The sequence below is a fragment of the Perca fluviatilis genome, chromosome 7 (assembly GCF_010015445.1).
Source record: "Perca fluviatilis chromosome 7, GENO_Pfluv_1.0, whole genome shotgun sequence".
NCBI lineage: Eukaryota > Metazoa > Chordata > Actinopteri > Perciformes > Percidae > Perca > Perca fluviatilis.
The window spans coordinates 24,580,107-24,604,888 of NC_053118.1; the positions used below are offsets into that span (position 1 = coordinate 24,580,107).

The 24,782-nt window shown below is 42.2% G+C and overlaps 1 protein-coding gene across 3 annotated transcripts in view; it reads left to right on the forward strand.

The window, feature by feature from the left end:
- pou2f2a (POU class 2 homeobox 2a) overlaps window positions 1–18,601 on the forward strand; it is a 38,643-nt gene extending 20,042 nt beyond the window's left edge. Inside the window, exons 2-16 of one of the 3 annotated variants that reach the window (XM_039806812.1) lie at window positions 10,175–10,240; window positions 10,407–10,441; window positions 10,945–11,001; window positions 11,956–12,075; window positions 12,315–12,638; window positions 12,944–13,049; window positions 13,167–13,258; window positions 13,393–13,533; window positions 13,633–13,774; window positions 13,878–14,026; window positions 14,305–14,502; window positions 14,653–14,852; window positions 15,643–15,711; window positions 16,211–16,284; window positions 18,073–18,601. In XM_039806812.1, coding sequence (XP_039662746.1) covers window positions 10,175–10,240; window positions 10,407–10,441; window positions 10,945–11,001; window positions 11,956–12,075; window positions 12,315–12,638; window positions 12,944–13,049; window positions 13,167–13,258; window positions 13,393–13,533; window positions 13,633–13,774; window positions 13,878–14,026; window positions 14,305–14,502; window positions 14,653–14,852; window positions 15,643–15,711; window positions 16,211–16,284; window positions 18,073–18,401 — 2,102 coding nt within the window. In that variant the 3' untranslated portion in view covers window positions 18,402–18,601. Of the gene's footprint in view, window positions 1–4,908; window positions 5,015–10,174; window positions 10,241–10,406; window positions 10,442–10,944; window positions 11,002–11,955; window positions 12,076–12,314; window positions 12,639–12,943; window positions 13,050–13,166; window positions 13,259–13,392; window positions 13,534–13,632; window positions 13,775–13,877; window positions 14,027–14,304; window positions 14,503–14,652; window positions 14,853–15,642; window positions 15,712–16,210; window positions 16,285–18,072 lie in introns of those variants that run through there. The other 2 variants (XM_039806814.1, XM_039806813.1) reach the window with 2 other exon arrangements.
- Window positions 18,602–24,782: the final 6,181 nt, after the last annotated feature.

The window sequence follows — 24,782 nt, forward strand, 5'->3', positions numbered from 1 at the left end:
TCTGCACTCCTTCACTTGTGTCCTCCATTCTTTTCTCGCCGTGATCTATATTGCTCGCTTTTTCTTTTTCTTTTTTTCTTTTTTTTTTTGCTCAGGCCTCATTCCCGTCCTTTCCTGTAATGTTTTAGCTTTCTCTCATTCTTTCTTTCACTCTATCACCTCACACAGATGTCACATCCTTGTCTTTCCTCCTTTCTTTTCTCCCTTGGACCTCATCCCTCCATCACCATGTCTTAACTTCCCCGCTCTCATCCTCTTTTCCTTTCTACCCTGCTGATGTTACTTCTCCAGGCCGCCTCATATTCAACATTGTCCCTTTTTGCTTTTTCATCATCATAGGCTCATTTTGTCAGCTCTATGTCCCCCTCTCATTCCTCTCCCTCCCTCCCTCCATCCTTCCTTCCTTCCTCATCCCTCTCTCTCTCCCTCCCTCCACCCTATTCGTTCCCTGGGGAGGTCAGTAATAATGGTAGTGATGGAGTGAGAGAGGGAGGTGCGATTATTGTCTTGTCGGGAGTCAGAGGAATCGATCGGCCTAGAAATATGAGGCGCAAGAAAGAGCCGCTGTGTCAGATACAATAACCACCCGCTCCCGGGGGCTTACACACATACATACACACACATTTAGACACACACACAACATACAGACACATACCCGTATTCGACACAAACATACACATTTATTTTGTTCGATGCAAGTGCAGACACTGACACGCCCGCACACTCGTACCATCTTTCTTTTTCATTAAGGCAATGCACACACATCCCTCTTCTTCTGTGGTGGAGGAGAGTGGCGATGCAGCCCAATCATCTACATGCTTTGATCTGAGATAAAGCATAGAAGTAGATCTGTTCTGATCATTCTTCATGCACAGATAAAGGGCAAGGCGAGGAAAATCGCTCACACACCTTTCACTCACGTAGCTATAAACAGACATAAACACACACATACACTTGCACGCCACACACACACGCTCACACTGAGACCTTTCACTGCTGTTGCCTGGCAACGTGGCCGAGTGTCCAATCCGAGCTGAGAACAGTGGCCAGTGATGTCACAGCTGCTGCTGACCAGCAGGTCTGAGAGAGAAAGAGAGACAGAGGAGGAGAAGAGAAAGTTTGAATTGGAGAAAGAAAAGGGGGAAGGTCGCAAGAAATGAGTGGGATGATGATGAGAGCGTTTGAAAAACTCACCGAGGTGAAAAAGGCGATGGGTGGGTGGAAGGAGAGCACATAGACTATGCCTGCCATAACTTAAGTACACACATTTTTTTGTATTTTAATTGGGTGAATATGGAGGCTTGCTCTATACAACAACCTGCCTTGTCAGTGACAGTTTGGTCTAAAGTGGCCTCAATGCTCCTCGAGCCGGCTATAAAGGCCACCAGTCCTTCCCAGTAGACCCTCAGCTTTTGTGCCAGAAGAAGAAGAAGAAGAAGAAGAAGAGGGGGTGAGAGGAGCAAAAGAAAAAGATTTGAGCTTCAACCTTGGTAGCGCCGTGGGAGAGAGCGATGTCTGTCTAGACAATCCCGGCTCCCTATGGGCTGCAGAGATGATAGAGAGGAGGGGAATGATGCGAGAGAAGGATGGACGGGCGGAGGGGCCAGAGGAAAAGGAGCGATTGAGAGGTATTAGGACAGGAGAGGAATAGGTGTCGTAAAGGTGTAGGCGGCGTGTATGTGTGTGAGAGATGGCGTAGGTCCCATGGTAGCCAACAGTGTGAGTGTGTTTTAGCCCCTGCTGCTTCTCATACAAAACCTCAACCTCTGTAGTCTCCACACTGCTAGACCTACTGTTTATAATCCAGCAACTCCTCATGGGGCTTCACCTGCACACACACACACACACACACACACACACACACACACACACACACACACACACACACACACACACACACACACTTATACACTAGACTGGATTTTAAATCTCTCACCTTGTAGAATAGAGTCTAGCTGTCGGACTTTGTGTAGGACTTGGTGGGTCCATCCCCGAGCCGTGCTCTGTCCCCTCTATAAGGAGAGGAATATGATGGATTATATGAATTAGAGCCAGTGTGTGCTCCAGGCCTGAGGCTGTACTAGATATAGGAGGACCGAGCCATAGAGGGATACTGAACTGGTTTGGAAACCCCTGAATTGTCCCTGCAATGACCCATTATACACACACAGCCTCTCCCAGCGTCCTCACCCCCAGCTAACATCTTCTCTCCAATCTTTTTATTCCTATCTCCTTATCTCTCACCTTCATTCCCATCACTCTTTTCCTTCTCCTTCATTCCCTTCCTTTTTTTCTTTACTATTCCTCTTTTTCTCCCTTTTAGTGACCCTCCCTCCTTGCCTCTCCCTCTCTCTCTGACAGTGGAGTGATTGATGGCGCTCTAGAGGCCTCAGCCTCCCCCATCTTCCTCTCTGGGGTCCCACCAGCAGTGTGTGTGTGTGTGTGTGTGTGTGTGTGTGTGTGTGTGTGTGTGTGTGTGTGTGTGTGTGTGTGTGTGTGTGAGACTGTAAAAACATAACTTCTGGGGGTGACCAAAACACACTGTGTAAACATAACTCATATTCTTGAAATATATATAATTATTTATATATTTAGTCTATTTTCCAAGTTAATAATGTCCCAGTTTATTATCTAGTGTGACCATGTGGCCCAAAATTACCTAAATGGTGAGGCTGGAGTGTTGCTAGGTCTGGTCTCCACGGTAACCAAGGATCAGATCTCCTTGGGGCTGGAAGGCCCCCCATGGCCATGAACTGTACACACACACACACACACACACACACACACACACACACACACACTTAGATTCACCAGCCACCTATGTGAGCCACTCAAACAAATATGCAAACACACACATGCACAAAGACGCACACTTAGGTAGTTATGTGTGTAGATTGAAATTTGAACAAAGGTCATAGCCAAAGCCGGGCTGCCCAGACAACCTCTGACCCAGAGAAACGCCCCCTCCCCAATGCGCAGTCTGTCACTGTTGGGGACGGGCCTGGCAGTCTGTCCGTGCATGTCCTGCTAAGGCCAAAATATTATCACGAAATTAAAAAATTTGGCCAAATAAATTGATGAAACTGAAGATTTGTCTCAGGCTGTAAGTCTGTTTGGTATCCAGCCTGCACTTTAAGGTGTTGGAATGTGATATTGGTTGTTTGATTAGCACCACCTAAAAAAGAAAGAAGTGGGGAATCAAATTGCTCTGGCTGTAACTAACTATTGACAGATAGCTTTCTAGAATGTCATAAAACAAGGTGGCATCATAAAAATCTGTGTGTGTTCCAATTTCAGGCCAGAACCCAAAAACATTCAGTTTACTATATATATTACAAAGAACAGCACCGTTATTGCTTGAAAAATACTTGAAATGTTTAATCGCTTATTAAAATCGACAGTTAATTTTCTGTTGGATGACCAATCATAAATCGACTGATCGTCTTAGCTGTAGGCTATATCCAGCTATTTACCGAAAACACTGTGCATTTGTGAGTTTTCTTTTAAGAAAGCCCAAGTTTTTGTACTGATATTGTCCTCATAGTAAATATATATTTACATATCTCAGAACATCAGTATTTGTATGTATGAGGACAGATTTAAAAATATTTCTCTGTATAACAGGGAGCACCTCCAGTGCAGCACCATATGCATTTCTCAGTGTCTATCCAGCAGTACATTGGGCTGTTGTAAATCACCACATAAAGTATTTATAAGGTTAAACTTGGGAACTCTGCTGCCGTTAGCTTTTGAATTAGTGAACTCGGACCAAGGGAGAAGGAAGGGGAGGGAGGGGGTGGGGTGATCAGGTGGTCTGCCTTGTCCCCTCTTCCATAGATGGATCTTATTTGTTCATCAGGATTAAATCAAGAGTGCCACCTTGTGGTCGGCTTGGCTTACTGTCAGGGCAGCACATTGACACTTCCAGATTTGAAAATCTAGACAGTATTTCTGCTGAAACATGCTATTCTGCTTCCGCGAGATCATTCCCCGACTCTAGATTTTCACTTATTTGGCAGCTTCTTAGTCTGTTAATCCTAGTGGGCACCACTGGTAGTAGCTCATATCTAGTTCATCTGTAATGTTCCACTTCCATGCCCCATCTCTTCGTCACATGTAGAGATTCGTAATGTGGCTTTCTTTGGTGTATCACTATGTGCAGCCCACAATGTGGTGGTGGTCAGTGGTACAGTGAGTGTTGTGACTGAGTTTTTCCTTCTGCTCGGGTTAGAGTGGAGCTGTGGCTGAGGATGTCTCACATCTTCTCTTGTTGGTGCCAAACTCCCTCGACGGACCACCTTACTCCCACTGATGTTCTCACTAACAACAACCCCACAGCCACACATAGACACAGATATGACCATGGAGAGATTGTCATGACTCATGGTAGACAAAACAGTCTACGAGAGCTTGTGAGAACATCTTAGAGTTGAGAGAAAACTCTGCTCAGTTGAGTTTTGGATAGGTTTTGAAGGTACGCTGGGTCACATATATCGTGCAAATGTATCATACGCTCTTCGGTCAGAATGTCAAGCCTGCTGTTTTTCTCTTGCATGTGTGAGTGAGCGTGTGTGTGTGTGAGTGGCTGTTTCCAGCCGCGCCATCACTTTCCGTCAGCACCCGTCATCCCCCTCTTTTTCTCCTCGTCTATCTCTTCGATCTTCTCGCTCACTCACTCTCCCACTCTCTAACCTCTTGCATGTCCCCCTTCCTTTTCTTTTTTCTTTAATCTTGTATTTTTCTCTACTGTGTGCTGAGTTCCTACTCTTTTGAGGCTTACTTCCTGTTGTATGTTGCAGGATGTGGGGAGGAGGTGGGGCTTAGGGGGTGTGGACTAGAGAGAGAGTAATTCTCTCAACCATATGATTTAATACACTCCTCCTTTTTGGTTTGAGACAGAGGGGGAGAGTGAGAGTTTTTCTTTACGTAGAGCACACTCTCTCACACACAGACACAGATATGACCAAGACAGCAGCAATAGCGGCAAAGGACTTCTTCAGTATGTGGTTGCCAGGTGAGTGACTGTCTGTGCAGCTCTCTCTCTGCTGGCCTTCATTTACCACAACCAATTAAGCTTTGTGTGTATGTGTGTGTGTGTGTGTGTGTGTGTGTGTGTGTGTGTGTGTGTGTGTGTGTGTGTGTGTGTGTGTGTGTGTGTGTGTGTGTGTGTGTGTGTGTGTGTGTGTGTGAGAGAGAGAGAGAAAGAAAGAGAACTGTGTCTACGCTGTTGATTAATGCCATTGGGTCTAACAAGCTCAGCTAATTAGAGAACATCAAAGAGCGAGAGGTGGTACGAAGAGAAAGATGTGGCTGGATGGATGGATGGATTGATGGGTGGACGCCTGTCGCAGGCAGAGGGAAAGGTCAGACACCTCGCCATCCCATAGCATGCCTTTGTGTGTGTGTGTGTGTGTGTGTGTGTGTGTGTGTGTGTGTGTGTGTGTGTGTGTGTGTGTGTGTGTGTGTGTGTGTGTGTATATAGTTGTGCTTATACTGAATACTGAATACTGAAGCAAAAACGCAGGGAAAATACAGTAAAAAGTAAAATGTCTTATGAAAAAACAGTGTTGCTGCCAGTAATTTTCTATATTGGTATTATTTATCATTTGTCATCGTAAAAACACCTTTTCTTTTTATTGTTTAGCAGTGTGGTTATGTTGCATTTCTGTTCAGTTTATAGATACAGTAATTAGCTGATCCGTGCAACTTTGATACCGGTGTTAACTTTCTGTGTGTGTGTGTGTGTGTGTGTGTGTGTGTGTGTGTGTGTGTGTGTGTGTGTGTGTGTGTGTGTGTGTGTGTGTGTGTGTATATAGTTGTGCTTATACTGAATACTGAATGCTAAAAAAGCTTGAGGAAAATACAGTAAAAAGTAAAATGTCTTATGAAAAAACAGTGTTGCTGCCAGTAATTTTCTATATTGGTATTATTTATCATTTGTCATCGTAAAACACCTTTTCTTTTTATTGTTTAGCAGTGTGGTTATGTTGCATTTCTGTTCAGTTTATAGATACAGTAATTAGCTGACCCGTGCAACTTTGATACCGGTGTTAACTTTCTGTGTGTGTGTGTGTGTGTGTGTGTGTGTGTGTGTGTGTGTGTGTGTGTGTGTGTGTGTGTTGGAGTTGTGGGGGGTTGCACTGATGATTATTTTGCCCTTTTGATATTTAGATTGATGTCATTTAATTCAAAACACATTTTTAAAACCTTAGACACAAAACTACTTGTTTAAAGAAATCCAGATAATCAAAAGGGGAAATGCTGTCATCCTCAGTATTTAAAAATTGATGAAAACAAAGCAGAAGAATGAGACTCTTCTTGCCCCTCGGCCTTGTTTTGGTGGTCAGCTGAGGCTGAGAGAAGTGCCAGACACAGTCTTAGTTGATCGCCAGCGAGACTTACAGAAAAGCACAGCAGGCTGTTAGCTGACTCACCAATTACCAGAAATCAATTTTAAAATGTCAATTAGCTCATATTTCTCAGTCTTTGATGTGCTGATAAAAAATTTTTATGGAGTGATTCATGGATTAAAAATGACCGAGTCAAATCTTCACCTGATGTGATCACTACTGTGACCTCCGGTAAATTACTCTGACCAGGGTGATACCTCCTGACCACCAAACTGCAACAAACAAGGATACATGACATTAGATCACAATGCAAATAAAACAAAGGTACATATTAGAGTAATAGTTATGGTTAATGCAAAGAAAACTAAATGTCAGAAAAACTTCTATATAATATATTAATATTCATTTTGCATAGTTAAAAATGATGAGGCATTTTGTACATTTTATTAAGGTTGATTTAAAAAGTTCTGCAGTTTGGCTAATTAATGCCAAAATTATAAGTGACTAAATTAGGAATTTCCCCAATTTTAATTAATGGTACCATCACTAAAGTCTTCTCCCCTCCTGCATTTACAACCTCGCTCATCTGCTCAAAGTGCATCAATGCAATAAGTGAAAAAAAATATTTCTTTTAACTGAAACATTTACATAATTTTGCAAACCGTCAGGGAGGTTCTCATTGACAAATGCCTTCCAAAGTGATATGTGTATATATATATATATATATATATATATATATATATATGCATTTATTTTTATTCATAAGGAATTTAATTTGTTCATATTTAGCATTTTAAGTCATTAGTAATTTTTGTGTAGTTGACAATGCTTAACTTAACACTGATAAAACAACCAACAGTGTCAGCGGCACAGACTATAATGATGCTGCTGTGCCACTTTAAGTTTTCCTTTAGCGTCTTACTTTATTGTTAGATTTTCCTCGTCAGTTCCTTGCTTTGTTCTTAAATTCTGTCTTCATTCACTTATTTATACTTCCATTTTTTTTTGTTCAGCTCCTTATTTCATTCTCAAATTTCTACATCAACTTCTGTCTTTATCTTCATCCAGATGTGCGAAAGCAGTTGAGCTGGATAGCCGAGTATTTGACGCTCAGTTTCTAAATTAAAAATATTTATTTGCAATTAGCGCTTCTTGGTTTTTGAAATCCGTAGTTAGTAGGTATGATGACTCCAGTTCCCAGACACCCCCCTTGGGGCTGGGGTGGTGTCCTGAATCAGGAAGTGGGTGAGGGGTAGTGGGGGTTGGGGGTTCAGGGTAGTTGCAGTAGAGTTTCATCTTAGCCAAAATACCCAGAGGAGAATAACAGAAACAGTCCAGTCTGAGCACAGACACTGTTGTTCCTTGTTCATTTTCTATTGCATCATTTATTCATGACACAGGATTATACAGCGTTAAATTTGTTCTGTTTAAGATACAGTGAGTATAGTGCAGCTCTCTGGTCTCGCTGGGTAGAAGGTAAACCCTGAGCTTTGCTGTAAGATTAGTACAACATCTTAATGAGGGACGAAATAGACATAGTAATTTAACCTTGTACTTTGAAAGAAATGCTTCTATGTATATTAACTTTTTACCACATATGCAAAGAAGAACAAGGATCCACTGATAAGAGATGCTGCCTCTTATTTCCCACACTTAATTAAACAAATTCACTAAAATCGTAAAAACATTCATAACATGTAACTCTGCTCTGTGTCGAGTAAAATTTGTTGTGTTTGTGTGTGTGCAGCAATGTGTTGAAAAAGAGAGGGGAGGTTTTAAAAAGATAGAGTGAAAGAGAGGTAGAGATCAGGCTAATATTAATAGCATCGCTGACAGTAAGTGTTGGGTTTAGCACTCAGCGTTCAACCCGGTACAAGGGGAAGTCGGGAGGGGAAGTGAGAAAAAGACACAGCATCTTGATATACTGTCCCACTACTGTATTACTGACCACATTATCCACCATGCTACTGTCTGTAGGCCATTTTGAACCATGAATCAATATACACCTTCCCCGGGTGTCCTGCGAGTAGGCAGTACAGTACCAGCGGCAGTACTTTGGGAACTTCACATTACAGCTGTTTTATGAGCTGGACAATCATTTTATATGGTGGATTTGGCTTTGGTATTGTACACTGCAGAAATTGAGCAACATTGGTCAGTTTTTTTGGTTTCACTAATAGCCATGGTGGCATGCCAAAACAGGAGTCATATGTAATGATGGGAAAACCACAAATCAACACAATCTACTTATAGATTAACCAGATGTTTGCATCCACATGGTGGGTGACCAAATTAGCTTTTTGCAGAAGTCTGTTAAGTTTGAGGGAAATCCTGTGGTCAGTGTGTGTGTGTGTGTTCTGACCCAGTGTTATAAGTGTGGTGGCAGAGTGAAGCTTTTCTAGCTGATTGCCACTTCCCAAAGTCCACTGTTCTCACATTTGTTTCACTGAAACAAACGTGTTTGTGCTGCTAAATGGGCTTTTGATCAGGGAGCGGCTCATTTTAAGTTATGTTCTTTATAATGATTGCACTGGACTGATGGTTTGGTCATTTGATAATGGCATCAGGTCAGTGGCGGTCAGTGGAGCAGTCATCTTCTCCATGTGTTACTGCTGCCCCCTGATGGTGAAAACCAGGCTTGACCGCTTGCTGGCATTGCAGAAAGTCTTATGAGAGTATTTTCTGTATTTAGTGTTTCATATTGATAAAACCACAGCAATAAGCTGATGGTGGAATTAAAATGTAACATATAGTGTCTAGTGTCTCTTTCATGTGCAACGTGAGAAACAACAGGATGAGGAGAGGAATGATAAAGGGAGAGGAAGGGGTGAAAGGGGAGAGACAAAAATGAGGAGGGAGACTGAGAGTTTATTATGCAGGTGGCAGTTATAATTAGTTGGTCGTTGGGCAGATTTGCATGTTTTCACAAAAGGGAAGTAGCTCTACGTCTGTGTGTGTGTGTGTGTGTGTGTGTGTGTGTGTGTGTGTGTGTGTGTGTGTGTGTGTGTGTGTGTGTGTGTGTGTGTGTGTGTGTGTGTGATTGTGTGTGCTTGTCAGGGGGAGAGAGAACAAGAGCGAGAGAAAAAAAAGGTTTCAAATGGACAAAACAAAAAAATCGTCTTTCAGTTTGTGGTTTCAGACAAATAAAAAGTTTTGTAGTGAGATGATACCATCGGGTGATTAATAAAACAACACTAGTAAACACACAGATGTGTACAGACATGTAAACCACACACACACACACACACACACTTATTCTTTCAAAACTGTCATCCCCATCTCTCCTACACTCTCTGCTGCCAAAATACTCCACTCCTTTTGTAATAGATCAAATTAAAGACTTGAGAATTTCTTGCCTCCCTCACTTCACTGTTGTTGCCATAGGGACTGTCCCAATACAGTATCAACCAGGAAGTGATGTGGTCTTGTAATGAATGACACACAACACGAGACATTTTTAGCGTTGAGTTGCTCCCACGTAAACACCTTGAGTTAAATTTAGAACACCTTGGGTCAACCTACTCTTTTCTTAAACCACTAATTGGAAATAATGAATGAATGTGGGCTGGATTCAACTTGTGAATGATTCAGCCACAATGCTTGTTGTACAGTGTGTAGGACTGTACAGGACTGTGACCTGAAATCACTCTTAACCTATCTAAAAAAACAACGCCCTGGCCATCCTCTTTCCCCTTTCGTCATCGAGATTCGGATCAAATGCTTCGTAAATGTGTTCTGCTTCTGTCTGCATTTTTTTTCCCCTCTCTGACACAGATTTAAGAATCAACCTTGCTGACTTATTTATCTGTGTCTTCCTGTTACAGATATCAGGATGTCAAAGCCAGTAGAGGTAGAGAAAGCAGGGGCTGAGTCACCGATGGAGGGCACGGGTAAGATGTGCTGCTGTTAGTGGCAGCAAATATACAAAGTACATCAATATAAATAATATATAAAAAGTAGTTCATGCATCATACCGTATATCGCAGTTTGTCTGTTTGTGCATTTGTGCTCTAACACGTGATTAATTTCTCACTTTTTCCTTTCCCTCCCACACAGACTCAGAGCGGAATGGACCTGAATCAAATCACCAGGTACATCTGACTCCTGTGATTCTAACAGTTTATCTCCCACCTCTTTCATCTACATAATTAATACAAAAAATAAGATAGTTGTAGGCTACAGCTCGTTATTTCCATTATTGATTATCTTGATTATTTTATCGATTATTTTGTATTCTTTTTTTTTTTAAACCTTTAGTCCTTATGATGTCAGAAATGGTGAAAAATGCCATTTACAGTTCCTCAGAAGCGTGGAAGACATCTTGAATAGCGAGTTTTGTCTGATTAACCATTTTAAAATTCAAACATATTCAATTGCCAATAAAATATAAGAGAGAATAGCAGCAAATCTTCGCATTCTTTATAAATCACTAACACAATTGTTAAAAAAAGATCAAAATTGTTTAAAAAAAAAAAATTCTGTTGATAAATACAATCTTTGTAATAGTAAAAAATATAGATTAAATTAAATATAATGCATTCAAAGTCATTTTTGAAATTAATTTCTAATATGAAGTCTGTTCCATCTCCTCTAGGCTCAGTCAATGAAAGTCAATCCCTTTCCCCTTTCACCAACCCTGAGCAGCAGCAAGGTGAGTGTGTAGGCCTCTGTGTGTCCTCATGTCTACCTGTCTGACCTTTACCCCTCAATGTTTTGTGTGTGTGTGTGTGTGTGTGTGTGTGTGTGTGTGTCCATGTTACTGAACTGCCTGTGCATGTCTGTACATATGTCTGGTCTTATGTTTGTGCATCTTTTGTGTTTTAACCTCCCACAATAGGTTTATTGACAGTGTAGCTGCCTCAGCTCTGCGCATTCAATTGTTCTTTTGTTGCGTTCAACGTTAAGGTTCATAATGTGTCTCTCCACCCTGTCCTGAATGTAAACAAATTCACTGAAAGTATGATGATGACTCTCCCTTCACAAAGCCTATGAGAATTGTAATAAATCTATAATGCTACAGCTTTCAGCAAGAGGTGAAATTGCCCTAATTTGCATACCACAGGAGATATGCAAATCAGCACGCTGGAAGTGCCCCCTCCCCTGCCAGTTTAAACATGCCTTATCCTGGGAGTAGAGATCATCCCTTTGTGCAAGGAAAGGAGAGACTAGTGGACTCTCATTGCCTTAGACAGAGACACAGTTCTCATCAGCTTACTGATTATCAGCAGCATTGATCTGAAAATACCCATAGAATTTTAATAATCAACACTGCCTATCATGGTCTTGAAAAGCCAGGTAAGCTTATGTAGTTGAAATAATATGTTTGTAATTGGTCTTTTTGACCAATTCTAAGTTTGGGGAAGAGTGGTTCTCTGTGTTTTTTAATATTTGCTAATTTAAACTTTTTAGTGCAGGCATGCTTTCAACAGTTATTCTCTACAATTTCTTGGAAAGGAGAAGTGTAAATACTGTTTTCAGCAATGAGATAAGGAGAATGTTCTGGAGGCATAAAGCTCATTTTAGGATTTATGTTTTGGATACATGCATGTTTTTTTAAATTAATGATCTTCTGCATTTGCCGCTCTCTTTCCTGTCTTGCACACAGCATAAGATGGAGGAGTGTGGTGAGATGTCCCCGGCCCTTCCTCTCTCTCACGGCCCGACCCCCTCACAGACGGCCCTGCAACATACACAGCTCATGCTGACCGGCTCCCAACTAGCAGGGGTAAGCCTAACTTATAATATAAGGACACAGACACACACTTTGCTTTGCTTTTACCCTGCTTGCTTCTCTTGTGCTGCTTTTTGAACACTTTGTTTCCTTCTTTGTCTCCTTTTGCCTATTTCCTTATTTTCTACTTTATCTTAATTCTCTCCTCTCCTCTCTCCTCTCCTCTCCTCTCCTCTCCTCCTCCTCCTCTCCTCTCCTCTCCTCTCCTCTCCTCTCCTCTTTGTCTTCGCCAGTTAACAGCTCTGTTGCCAGCGCAGCAGCAGCTGTTGCTGCAGCAGGCTCAGGCACAGCTCCTGGCTGCAGCTGTGCAGCAGTCCAGTGCAGCACACGCCGCTCATGCTGCCCACGCAGCTGCCCAAGCAAATCAGCAAGCTCAGGCAGTCGCAGCAGCAAATCAGCAAGCCCAGCAGCAGCAGCAGCAGGCGGGACAAACGGGGCAGCAGGCCCAATCACAGTCCCAGGGACAGAGCACACAGGAACAGATAGCCCAAAGTGTCTCTGTCCCACCTCATCCACCCCAGCTCACCCTCTCCCAGCCAATCCAGCTCACCGCCCAGGTACTGACTGCCAATCAAAGCCACTTCCTGCTGAGCGGCTTGATTGAGGAACCAGTATCAAGCCATGAAACATTATTATTCTCACATGTCTATCATATCTTTAATGTTTTAAAGTTTCCACATTTTCTCATACGTAAGTTTTTCCTCCTCCTTCAATGTTTTCTGTACATCCAAATCTGCTCCTGTCCTCAGGTGGAGATAACATACTAACACATGTTTGTGTGACTGAGCCATCTGTCTATCTCTAATAAAGTCATACATTCTTTTTCTCTCTCTAATCTGTCCATTCTCTCTTGATTGAAAAGGACATCCAGCAGTTGCTGCAGCTTCAGCAGTTGGTGTTAGTGCCCGGCCACCCGCTCCCATCCCCTGCCCAGTTCCTCCTCCCACAGGCACAGCAGGGCCAGCAAGGTGGGCAGGCTTCTTACTGGGATAGTGTTTAGTGGTTTTGGCAGTAATAAGTCGTTAACATGAAATATTTTTTTTGTGGTCATAATTATAGTTGGAAATTTGCTTCTTTTTTCTCAGGACTCCTATCGACACCAAATCTCATTTCGCTACCTCAGCAAAACCAAGGGAGCCTGCTGTCTGCTTCAACTAGAATGGGACTCCAAGCACAGGTATGAGGAAACTTTCAAGCTTAGATCTGTGGAAAAGGAAAACACAGCCTCTGCACTAGCGATAAACATACACCTCTGTCTCTCTCCTCCCTCTCATTCTCACTTTCATTCCTCTGACGTCGAACCCGCCACAGCGAGATAAGAGTATGGAGGTGAGCGGTGTGACCACGGTGCCCTCAGTGACCTCTCACCCTGAGGAGCCCAGTGACCTGGAGGAGCTGGAACAGTTTGCCCGTACTTTCAAACAGAGACGCATCAAACTGGGCTTCACACAGGTAGGGAGAAACACTGTGTATGAGTGCATGTGCTGGTTACATTAGCAGTTTCTTATTCTTTGATATATTTTGACTGTACTTCTTTTATCCCTTCACAAGGGAGATGTTGGTTTGGCCATGGGGAAGCTGTATGGCAACGACTTCAGTCAGACCACAATCTCCCGCTTTGAAGCCCTCAACCTAAGCTTTAAGAACATGTGCAAGCTGAAGCCACTGCTGGAGAAGTGGCTCAATGATGCAGGTGAGTTTTCATCGAACAGTCCTTTACATTTATGTTTAAAGTATGCAACAGTTATAATTAGTCTGACATACAGTCTATTTTTATGCTTCCTTTCCTTCATCAGAGACCATGTCCACAGACTGTACCATGCCCAGCCCCAGCTCCCTGTCCTCTCCCTCTATGGGCTTCGACGGGATTCCTGGTCGCCGCAGAAAGAAGAGAACCAGCATCGAGACGAATGTACGCGTGGCCCTGGAACGCGCATTCATGACGGTAAAATAAATTTTAAAAAATTGTAATTCATTAGACATTTTAAAAAAGCTCATTGCGTAACAAAAAAAGGGGTTTTATGAAATTGTAAAGCCTCATCTAAATACTGGACAGAAATTTGTTAAATCCTTATTTTTCCGCAGAGCTTTTAAATGTCAAATTCTGCTCTTTGTGTTAATACAAAAGATGTATGTCTTGGTGTTTTTAACTTTCTGCCTCATGTGGGTGAAATATAGCACTGCTGAAATTATCTGAATTCCTGTCTCTCTCCCTTCCTTCAGAACCAGAAGCCTACCTCAGAAGAGATCCTGTCGATTGCAGAGCAGCTCAACATGGAGAAGGAGGTGATCCGGGTCTGGTTCTGCAACCACCGGCAGAAAGAGAAACGCATCAATCCCTCCAGTGCCACCCCTCCCCTGCCCAGCCAGCCCCCCACTGCCCCACCAACGCACAAACCGCCCTGCTACAGCCCTCACATGGTAAATATCCAACCTGGACATCACTCTTGCACTTGTTAGTTAGTTGTGTATTTTAATGAATAGTAATAATTTAATGATGAGGAAACTAAGCATGTCCCTGTTTTTCAGCTCTATGTAGTTTCAGTTTCAGTCTTTCTTTCTCTCTGCCAGATGTCCAGCCAGCTGTCGCAGGCCGTGACCAGTCTCAGCACAACAGTGACCACCATGTCGCCCGTCTGCTCCCTGACTTCCAGCCTCACCTCCACCCACCCCTCTCTCAGCTCCGCACCCTCCCCGGTGACTCCTCCTCCTCCCCGCAGCACGGCCAGCCCAGCCACTCCCAGCCACAGCACACTCAACCTCAACACAGGGTAAGAGACGAGAGACGTTTACAATACACCGCCTGGGATTCCCCCATCACTTAGTTGACGGCAATTATTGTTAGGGAAATTGTTAGGGATTGTTGTTCGGTTTTCAAAGGGTCAGTTCACCCAAATTATGTAAGAAAAAAACATTTTTCCCCACTTACCTTTAGGGATATCTGGCCAATCAGATAGTTTTCATTTTATTTGGCCAGGTTTTAAGATATCTGTCTCTAAATGGGGCCAGTATGCTTCAACAGAATGGCAACATCCCACACACTTTTCTGTTTCACTGCAGGGAGCACCACAGACCAAGTTCCATGCATCTGTATTATATTGGTACAGCAGCAAAAATCTCAAAATGATGGCTAAGGATATTGCAAAACTTCTGGAAAATTAAACAAAGGCTACTGCCTGGTTATATACCACTAAAGGGGAGAAAGTCGTTTTTGTAATTTGTGGGAACTGAAGTATTAGGTTTATGTTTGGTTTTCTTTCGAAGTAAATGTGTTCAGTTGTGGCCACTACAACTGAATACATTTAGGCAAAATATTAAAGTGCCACATACAACCATACATTTCAATAAAATGGTCACCACAAATACTGTCCTGCTCTATGCTCGGTTCACCTGCAGTTTGTAGTTAAATGGTTGATACTGTACAGACACACAGTGATTGTTTGTGCGTGCACAGACACACACACTGATATCCCAACATGCCATTGGGCACCACTGCTTCCCCTGTGCTGCAGTGTACTAACCCTGTGTGCGTTTGTGTGTGTGTGGTTCTTGTGTTCACAGCTTATGGCGTATGGGTAAAAAGAACGGTGACGTGTCTAACTACATCACCGATTTTGCTGCAAACTTGAGGTGAATGCGACCGAGACACACACATGCAGATGATCCAGCACAGTGCACTTTTGTTTGGTGCAGAATACTGAGTTCTTGTAATGAATTGCTTCTAACTGCACTAATAAATGCATAGCTAATGAGGGTTTTGGTGTTTTATAAAATGTTGTTCTATTTCTTTCTGCATTTCTAACCTCTTGTTTACATCTGTACAGCCAACTGTCAGCTAACTACTGCTCTTTACATGTGCAGGGCTATATTTACCCTCCGGTTTCTTCAATTCGCTTTTTTTTTTGTTCTTGCTGCTAAAACTACTTTTTTTTTTTTTTTTTTTTTTTTTTTTTTTTTTTTTTTTTTTTTTTTTTTTTTTTTTTTTTTTTTTTTTTTTTTTTTTTTTTGTGTGTGTGTGTGTGTGTGTGTGTGTGTGTGTGTGTGTGTGTGTGTGTGTGTGTGTGTGTGTGTGTGTGTGTGTGTGTGTGTGTGTGTGTGTGTGTGTGTGTGTGTTTGTGTGATACAACAGGAACACTGTGATGGGAGTTAACACAGGGATGAACCAAGCCCTCCTCGGTAACAATCCCCTGGCCACTATCCAAGGTGTGTGTGAGAGAGAGAGAGAGAGAGAGAGAGAGAGAGAGAGAGAGAGAGAGAGAGAGAGAGAGAGAGAGAAAGAGAGATGCTGAAATGGGTTTATTGGGAGAGTTAAAAAAAAAAAAAAGAGAAAGCTTAGCATAAACAGAATATAATCTTAGGGTCACAGAATAAAAATACACAGAGACAAGTTTTTATGTTGTGGCAATACATTCTCCTCTCAAACACTTTCACAAACATTACACTTATACACTCCTATACACACAATAAATTCTCAAACTCAGACACATACTGTGCACGACACATCCCCTCTCACACACCTTCCTACACTTGAGAACACTATAAGAATAGCACAAGAAAAAACAATCCTGCAAAACTGACCAAACAGTCCCGACTACTGTCAGCCTAATTTTTAATCATACTTGGTGGTAAGATGATGAAAAAGGGGAGGGAGATCTATTAAAATATAGAAGTGTGATGATGACTAATACAGTTATGCATGGTAGGTGAATCAAATCGCACTGGTAGAATACAGACTGGAGACGCGGATGAATAGGCAGCCGAGGGTGTTTGCTCATCCAGAGTACGGAGCAGCTGAGGCAGAGAGAGTTGTAGAGAGGAAGAATGACTCATTTCTCATATGTTGCTATTAACATCCATGACTCCATCCCATCAAGTGTGTGCATGTGTGTGACGATCATTACGTTGATGCATGGGCTACGTTTTTGTGTGTGCGTCTGTGCTGTCACACTCATCTTTAGCCTTTCATCTCTTCATTTCATCATTGTGATCATCATATGTGTTGATAATTAAAGGAGAAATGTACCATACAACATTTTACGCTGATGAAAACACTGTTGTTGGGGATGTTTCTGGCATTTCATTTAACGTTTTCAGTTTCAATCAACTTCAAATATCAGAGTGACCCTCAGAGTCACAGTGAAAGAGCCACATTTTGGATTTACTGTTTCACGCCACTTTGATGTTCAATGCTCGTACATCAAGAGATTGATCACTGAATAGGCAGAAATAACAATTTCTTCACCAAAAGTAGCCTCAACAGACCATGATGCAGTGCAACCACAAGACATTTTGAGTAGTATGGGTGCTTAATGCTTTGTCCCCAATGGAGAAAAAAAAATCTGTTTTACTGTTGCTATGCAATCACAAACATTATTAGGCTGCGCACACACATGTAGCATTTTTTGAATGATAGATGCGCTGCATGAAGCGCTATTCACATAGAAATCCATTTTATTTCTATGGCAATTGTCGACCTTGTTTCCATAACAACAGACCACTCATGTCAGCTTACCTGTTGCTGTGCTGTATCTGATCCCAAAAGATTATCTTGCTACAGATAATATTCAGTTATTCTCTATTGGCACAGTGTTGAAATTGTGTTTGTTTTTTTAAGTTAAAGGTTTCTAAACTCTCACTTAAATGATTCCCCCCAAAAAACAGACAGGTGCACTTTTTCACACGGAAACCGAACTGTGAGCATCTTGTGGCCGCTCCCTATGCTTTCCATTTTAAAGAGGTGGTGACCTGCTTCTGCTGAATACAACAAGTTCAGGCACTTAATGTGGCTTGGCTGTGTACTGTAGGAAATTATTAATTTCAGTAGTGGTAGATGAGGAGGCCTGACAGAGAGTTTATAACCCGAAAAAATAACTTAAAACACAGCAAACAGCGACTCTAAAGGGCTGCATTTTACTAATGAAATGAAGTTGATTCTGAAACTGTAAAAGTAGAATATTCCTTTCATCTTTTTCTCTTCGCTCCCTCCCTCAGCCCTAGCAGCCAGTGGTGGCCAGCTGCCCCTTTCCAGTCTTGAGGGGGCCAGTAAGGTGATGCTGGGGGCCTGTGGGAGCCAGGGAGGGGGCCTCCCCTCCTCCTTCTTCCTCAACCACCCCGCCCTCCTCCACATGGGCCAGAACCCCGGCGCTGGACTGCTCAGCGCTGCCATAGCCAAAGCCTCCCAGGCCTCCCCCTTCCCCTCGGCCAGCAGCATCAGCCCCACCCTCTGCTCCCCCTCGCCCTGTTCCAGCCCCGCCTCTTCCTGCTCCTCCAGCGAAATGGCACACAGCCCGCCCTCTCTGGGCGGAGCCAAGATTGAGTGACAGCGCCAAGGGCCAATCAGAGAGGAGGAGGAAGGAGGAAACGAGAACATCGCCTTTCACACCAAAGCTATCTCTTTCTCTCTCTTGCGCTCTTCTTCTGTTATTTTATTTTTTTGCAATGGCTCTCTCTCTCTCTTTCTCTCCCAGTCTTTCGATGCCAAAAATACACAGAATGAAAGAGGAGAGAGGGAGAGAAAGAAGTGAAAGAGAGGGGGAGGGAGGGAGGGTGGGGGGGGGGGAATTGAAACCAAAAATCTTTATCTATCCAAACATATGGAGAGGAGGCAACGTGGGACCTTTTTGTCAATAACACGTGCTATCGACATGGCACCTCTCCACTCTTTCTCTCTAAAGGAAAACAAACCAATGACTCCTTAACGAAGAGATGGCAGAGAAGCATGTCGAAGTGCATAAACCAAAAATGACAAAAGATAACTTTACTATGTGACAAAGGAATGGCGGCAAGGACAAAAAAGAAATGGAGAGGAGAACTGTGCTTACGTTTTCCCTTTTTTTATTATTTTGAAAAGCTGCGGGTCTGAAGGAAGAGGAGTAGGGAGGATAAGTTTAAACCAAAAATTTACCTGAGGAGGAGGTGGAGGAGAAATACACAATGACAAAAAAAAAAAAAAAAAAAACGACAACCATACCAAAATCCCAAATACCAAAAACCAAAAATACGGAGAGAAAAGCTTTATTCAAAGGACGTGTAAATACTGAAGCTATCCAGGACCAGGACTGTACTACTGCTTCTCACACACACACATCAAGAGCCAATCCATCCTGCCATCGACTCATCTTGTCTGTGTCAGCTCATGTGTCTCTTTTAGGTTTTCATGCTAGATATATTGAATAATTTTGTAAAAGATTGTTATTGAACCAGTCAAGAGTTCATGTATGAACGATTGCCACTGTATTCTAATGTGTTAGTCTCTTTACCTACCTCTGGTTCTAAGAGCATAGAAAGCTTTCCTCTCTCCTTTTTATTTCACATTTCCTTGACAGAGGCTTGTTACTAAGTATCTGTTTTGAGAAGTACAGTTGGGATGTCTTTTTCAATTATTTATTAGTGATATTTTACAATCCAACTCCTATTTATTGTCGCAGCTATTTCCTTTTTAGTCTTAGCTTTTGGGGTTTGAATCATCATCAGTGTCATCGTCATTGTCTTCATCACATGCATTTGTGTTGTCAGTGTGCATTTTTGTTTTTAACGTGACTATTCTGCAGGGACAGAGAAGACGCAGGTGAAAAGATGCTCACCAAGAGCTGTAGATCCAAAATAGAGTTGGCACGCTGCGAGTTGATTTCGAGGTGTGAATGAATTTATTAAGACCTAAACATCTGACATTATGTGCTCTTAATCAGACCACTCTTTCCTCACTCTTAAAGATAACCCATTATCAGTGACTCCATGGCTAAATGAACATGCCCTGGAAAACTTCACACACTGAAAATGACTTAATAATGTTTGTTAAGAGTGGCGGCCACTTTGAAAGTATGAAATAGGGCTGTGATTGGAGATTTAAAGTAATAACCATTGAGACTGAAGGCTAAATAAGTCAATAAAGCCAAGTTTAGTCACAGCCAGCTCTCATTCCTGCCTCGTCAATCAGTATAGACGCCCCGACACCTGTCTGTCTAGACATGTTTACTGATATTTGTCTGTTTCCATCATCACTCCATCGATCACATTTCACTGTCATTTTCCACCTCAGACTGCCATTAATTCTCAAATGGAAACCAAAGCATTCTCAAGGCTGGGCTGTTCTTAAGGAGCCTCGGCCAAGACATATGAACACAATAAAGACACAGAGGGGCAGGGAACAGGACGTAAGCCCCCTGGTGTAATGCCCTCCACCTGGCCCGTCCAAAAACCCACGGGGGAAGCTTTATTTAGGGAACTGATCCTTTACTCCGAACCCCCAGAAAGAAGGGTACGCTGGGACATCAGGGCGAAGGAGGGACACACTGTAGTGAAGGGGAGCAGGCGTCACACTTTTTGTAAGAGGATACCAAAAATAAACCCAAACCAAAAAAAACACACAACCCAAGGAATGACAGAAGCAAACCAAAAAGAACCCTAACCAACTGTGGCTGGAGGGAGGAGGGGAGGAGAACAAAGTGCAGGCGTTGAAATAGGTGAAGCCGTCTGTCTGTCTGTTAGCTTTAGGGCTGCGGCATACGCCCAGCTTTGAAACTTTGTAGCATGGCTGAAGGGATAGATAGACAGGCAGATAGACAGGTGGACAGAAGAAGGACAATTCCTCTCCTCCTCTGCCTCTCACTCTCTCCAGCTCAGCTCTCTGGTCCTGGATGGAGCTAAACGCAAATGACCTCACTGAACTGAAATCTTCTAAAAAAAAAAATCTGTTTTTATTTTTCTGTTGGTTGGTTCTGATTGTTTATCTCTGCTGTGTCTCTTGATGCTGTTTTATGTACTGTACTTTAGTGCTTATTACTCATTTGGAATAACGTACTCGCTTACTTACTACAAGAGCTCCTTATTTTTTTCGTAGTCGTGCTAGAAATTTTTATCAGGTGGTTGGAAAAAATACTGTGAAAATTTAGCTTCCAGATTTTTATTAGATAAAGAAACAGACTGTCTTGGCTGAAAAAAAGACACAAAAAGCCAAAAACAAAGAGTTGAATAGCAAACCTTAAAAATGCCAAACCAAATACTGAACCAAACCAAACACAGTAGAGAGGAACAGGAACATGAGGCACAGAAATGGGTCAATTTGTATGAGGTAAAACCGTGCGTTTTTCTGTGCTTAAGTGTTAATGGAAGGCCAAATGGTTAAAAAAAAAAAAAAAAAAAATAAATGAATAGGGGCCGCAGTGATGTCTTGTCATTAATTTTGACCCCAGAGACGGCATTATACACACTTCAGACACAGAATAATACACACAGCAGCGGCCTCAGTCAAGTTGACAGTTTGAGAGTTGGGCGTAAATGTATCCAAAGAATATTTGGTTTGATCCACACCAGAAAACAGTCGACACACGAGAATCGTCTCACGAACCAAACTTTAGATGTGGGGTTTGCACCTTGAAGGTGAAACCTTTTCTCCACATTGACTCTTAGACGGAATGTATCTGTTAGTGCTACTATAGATTTTGTAGAAAAAAGATCTATGTTCTACTGCTTACTTATCGCTAATGTATTAAAAAGAAAAAAAACGTACAAAAAAGACTGAGAAAAAAAAAAAGATCCTAAAAAACATTGATGATAATAACTTGATTTTAGACCAAAAATTTTAACTATCTCTCTTTGGACTTTTTTATTTCTCCTTATTAATGCTGATTTAGACTTTGATTGTACTATTTATTATTCAGGGTAGGGTTGATTTATTTGCTTGTTATCTTTTTTGCCTTGCTATTTATTTGTTAATTTATTTCTAGAGGTGCTTTTTTCACATTCTGGGATGTATTTGTGATGGATTTTATTTTGCCCGCTGCTGATGTTCTTTCTTACTTCTTTAAACCAAATAATACCAGAAATGCAACCAAATGTCCTGTAGGGTCTTAATAAGAGAATATGGCTGTTTGGGTGGTCAGCCATAAAGATATTCTCCTCCTTACTGAGACGACTCTTCTCCCAAAGGGGAGGGGATGCTCACAGTAGTGAGAGGCAGCACTGTGTGGACGAACACCTCATCATTTGCAGAAATTTTCAAGGGGAAAAAAAGAAATTGGTAGAGGCTTTCTAGACGGACAGATGTCTTTGTTTCTCCTGATAATAAGACAACAAGGCAAGTTAAAATTCTGTTTCGATGGAGAATGCATAAATGTAGTTTATATGTGGAAGAACTGCCTAAATTATAGCATGAGGTGTTCTTTGAGACGTGGTGCTGCTTCTGTCCTCAATATTTTCTCCACAGGGAGAACACACTGAAAGCTTTACAGCTACACTACCAAAAAACACAAAAGAAGAAGATGAACTGGGGCAAAGGCTAAAGTTTTTTACTAGATATAGAGGAAAGAAAGAGTCAAGAGAGAAGAGGGTGATTTTGGAATTTAAGCCGTAAATTGCCCTCTAACTTCTTACTTTGTCTCTTTTTCAGTTTTTTTGTTTCCACTTTTCTAGAAGTTGGTTTCTTCATCCACTGTAGGATGTAAAAGAGAGATAGTTCATCATATACCTCATATTCTTTGATGATAAACCAAATAGATGAATGCTTTAAAATGCGGGGTTCAAGTGGGGATCAGGGTACCTGGATGGTACGTGTGGAGAGCGTGTTTGTGTGGCCGGGAGCAGACGCAGTAAGGCTGGGTCAAAGGTTGTTGTCCTAATGGAGTCACACACAGAGGTTTGGGATTGGGAAGTAACAGATCATCGACTAGATTGCAGTTTTCTCCATGGGATTCAGAAGGTACCTTTTGAGGTCAAAGGGCCCCACTGGTTCATGCTCCGGGCCACACACACGCACACACCTTGTCCCCCTGGAAAACACCCCCGCTGTCTGTGTTGAGCTTTGAACACAGCCCTCTCCTCATATATGGTCCTTACTGCTTCCTCCCTGTCAAACACGGACTGTGGGCTTAAAGCTGCTCTTTGGCACAGATCTAGGATTATATCTGGATCCATTTTTGGGCTTAAAAAAGCTTCAAGATTAGTACCTCAGAGCAGCTTTATCACCAAGGTTGCCGAGCCCTCTCTCGCCTTTAGGTCTTCATTGCCTGATGAGGGGGCATATTGACCAGTTGATGTCCATGTGCACCAGGGAGTGCCGTAGGGCAGGTTACTGGGGAATGGCTGAGACCGGGGTTGCTAGGTGACACATCCAGACACTTCTCACGACTCGGTGTGTGTTGAGACAGTGGAAGTTGGAGGGAGAGGTGTGCATGTGATTATATCATTTTGTTATTTTGCCCTCTCTGTGCATTCAGAGGAAGTAGAAGCAGAGCTCTGCTGCGTTTCTCACGAGGCACCTTTTTGTGAACCTCAGGGTTTGAGGGACCGGGTGTATTGTGTTCATCTCTCCGGTGGGGATACCCCCTTAGTGAATGATACCAAAGTCAATGCCTCACCATGAGATCCAGCACGATGTACACACTCCCTATAATCCTGATGTCCACCCAAGTGTTCAGTAACTCTACTTTTCTCCTTATGGCTTAAATGGCAGCATGTTCTTTTCTCTCTCCACCCAATTACATCGTCTCTACAGGTTTAGAGATGTATGTTTACAGCAGCATATATCAAAGAAGCTTCAAAGGAATAGCTTAACTTTTAAGGAAATAAAGTTATTCATTTTCTTGCCGAGAGTTAGATGAGATCCTACACGACTACAGGAAGTCATTGCGGCCTAATGAAACCCCTATACAACCACAAACTGGCATTTTACACTTTAAAATATTTGAATTACTAAACTTCGGAGGTGCTGGTAGGCCAATTTTGTTCTGAGCACTTGAATGAATCAGTAGCACCATATTCAAACAAAACTGAATATATACTGAATCAGTAGCTTTTAGCTGTTAGGCTCCCCTCACTGGTAACTGAGAGCACTGTTTTTTAGCTCAGCGTAGATTTACAGTGCATTACTGCCTGGTTTAAAGGGTACCGAAAGACACTGAAAGCCACATAAATAATTATGCTGTGATAACGCTGTTGCAAATAAGTGTCTGCTGAGCGGTTCCTCTTAAAAAAAAGAGCTTGTGTAGGCCTAGTTTTGTACTGAAAGTAACAATTTTAACCAGCTACAGGCTGAACTTGGCACTGAAATGAAGGCAGTTAGAATGTCAGCTTTTATGAAGAGTGATGTGTTTGCTTACTGCTGTGAATGCATCAACAGTGATGCATTCACTTTGCTTTAGAAAAAGGGAAAATATTCAGTGATTGATTCTTTGAACTGAACTAAACAAAACTATTTAAATTAGCAAAGTGATTCATAATTTCCACCTTATTTGGCCAGAGCCAGACTATCTGTTTTTCCCCTGTTTCCAATCTGTTATGCTAAGCTAAGCTAACCATGCCCTGGCTATTTACTATACAGATTTGAGAGAGTAGTTTCAATCTTCTCATCTGACTCTTAGCAAGAAAGCCCCAAAATGTCAAACTATTCCTTTAAAATGCAAGCATCAATACTTGAAGTTGTCATGTCAAGATACGTAAAAATCTATTAGAAAGCAAATCTCTCTGGACATGAATGCGTGAGGGATGTAGTTGTTGTTGGAGAAGGAGAGACACGGCGAGCAGAGTAAAGAAAATAACAACAAACAAGCTGCTTCTACTTCCTCCACCACCCACTCTCATCCACGCCATACATGCTCTTCCTCTCTTTCATCCCTTTATTCTCTCTCTCTCTCTCTCTCTCTCTCTCTCTCTCTCTCTCTTTCACTCTGTCTCTTCTACAATACAGCTTTAGTCCAAAGGTTTCT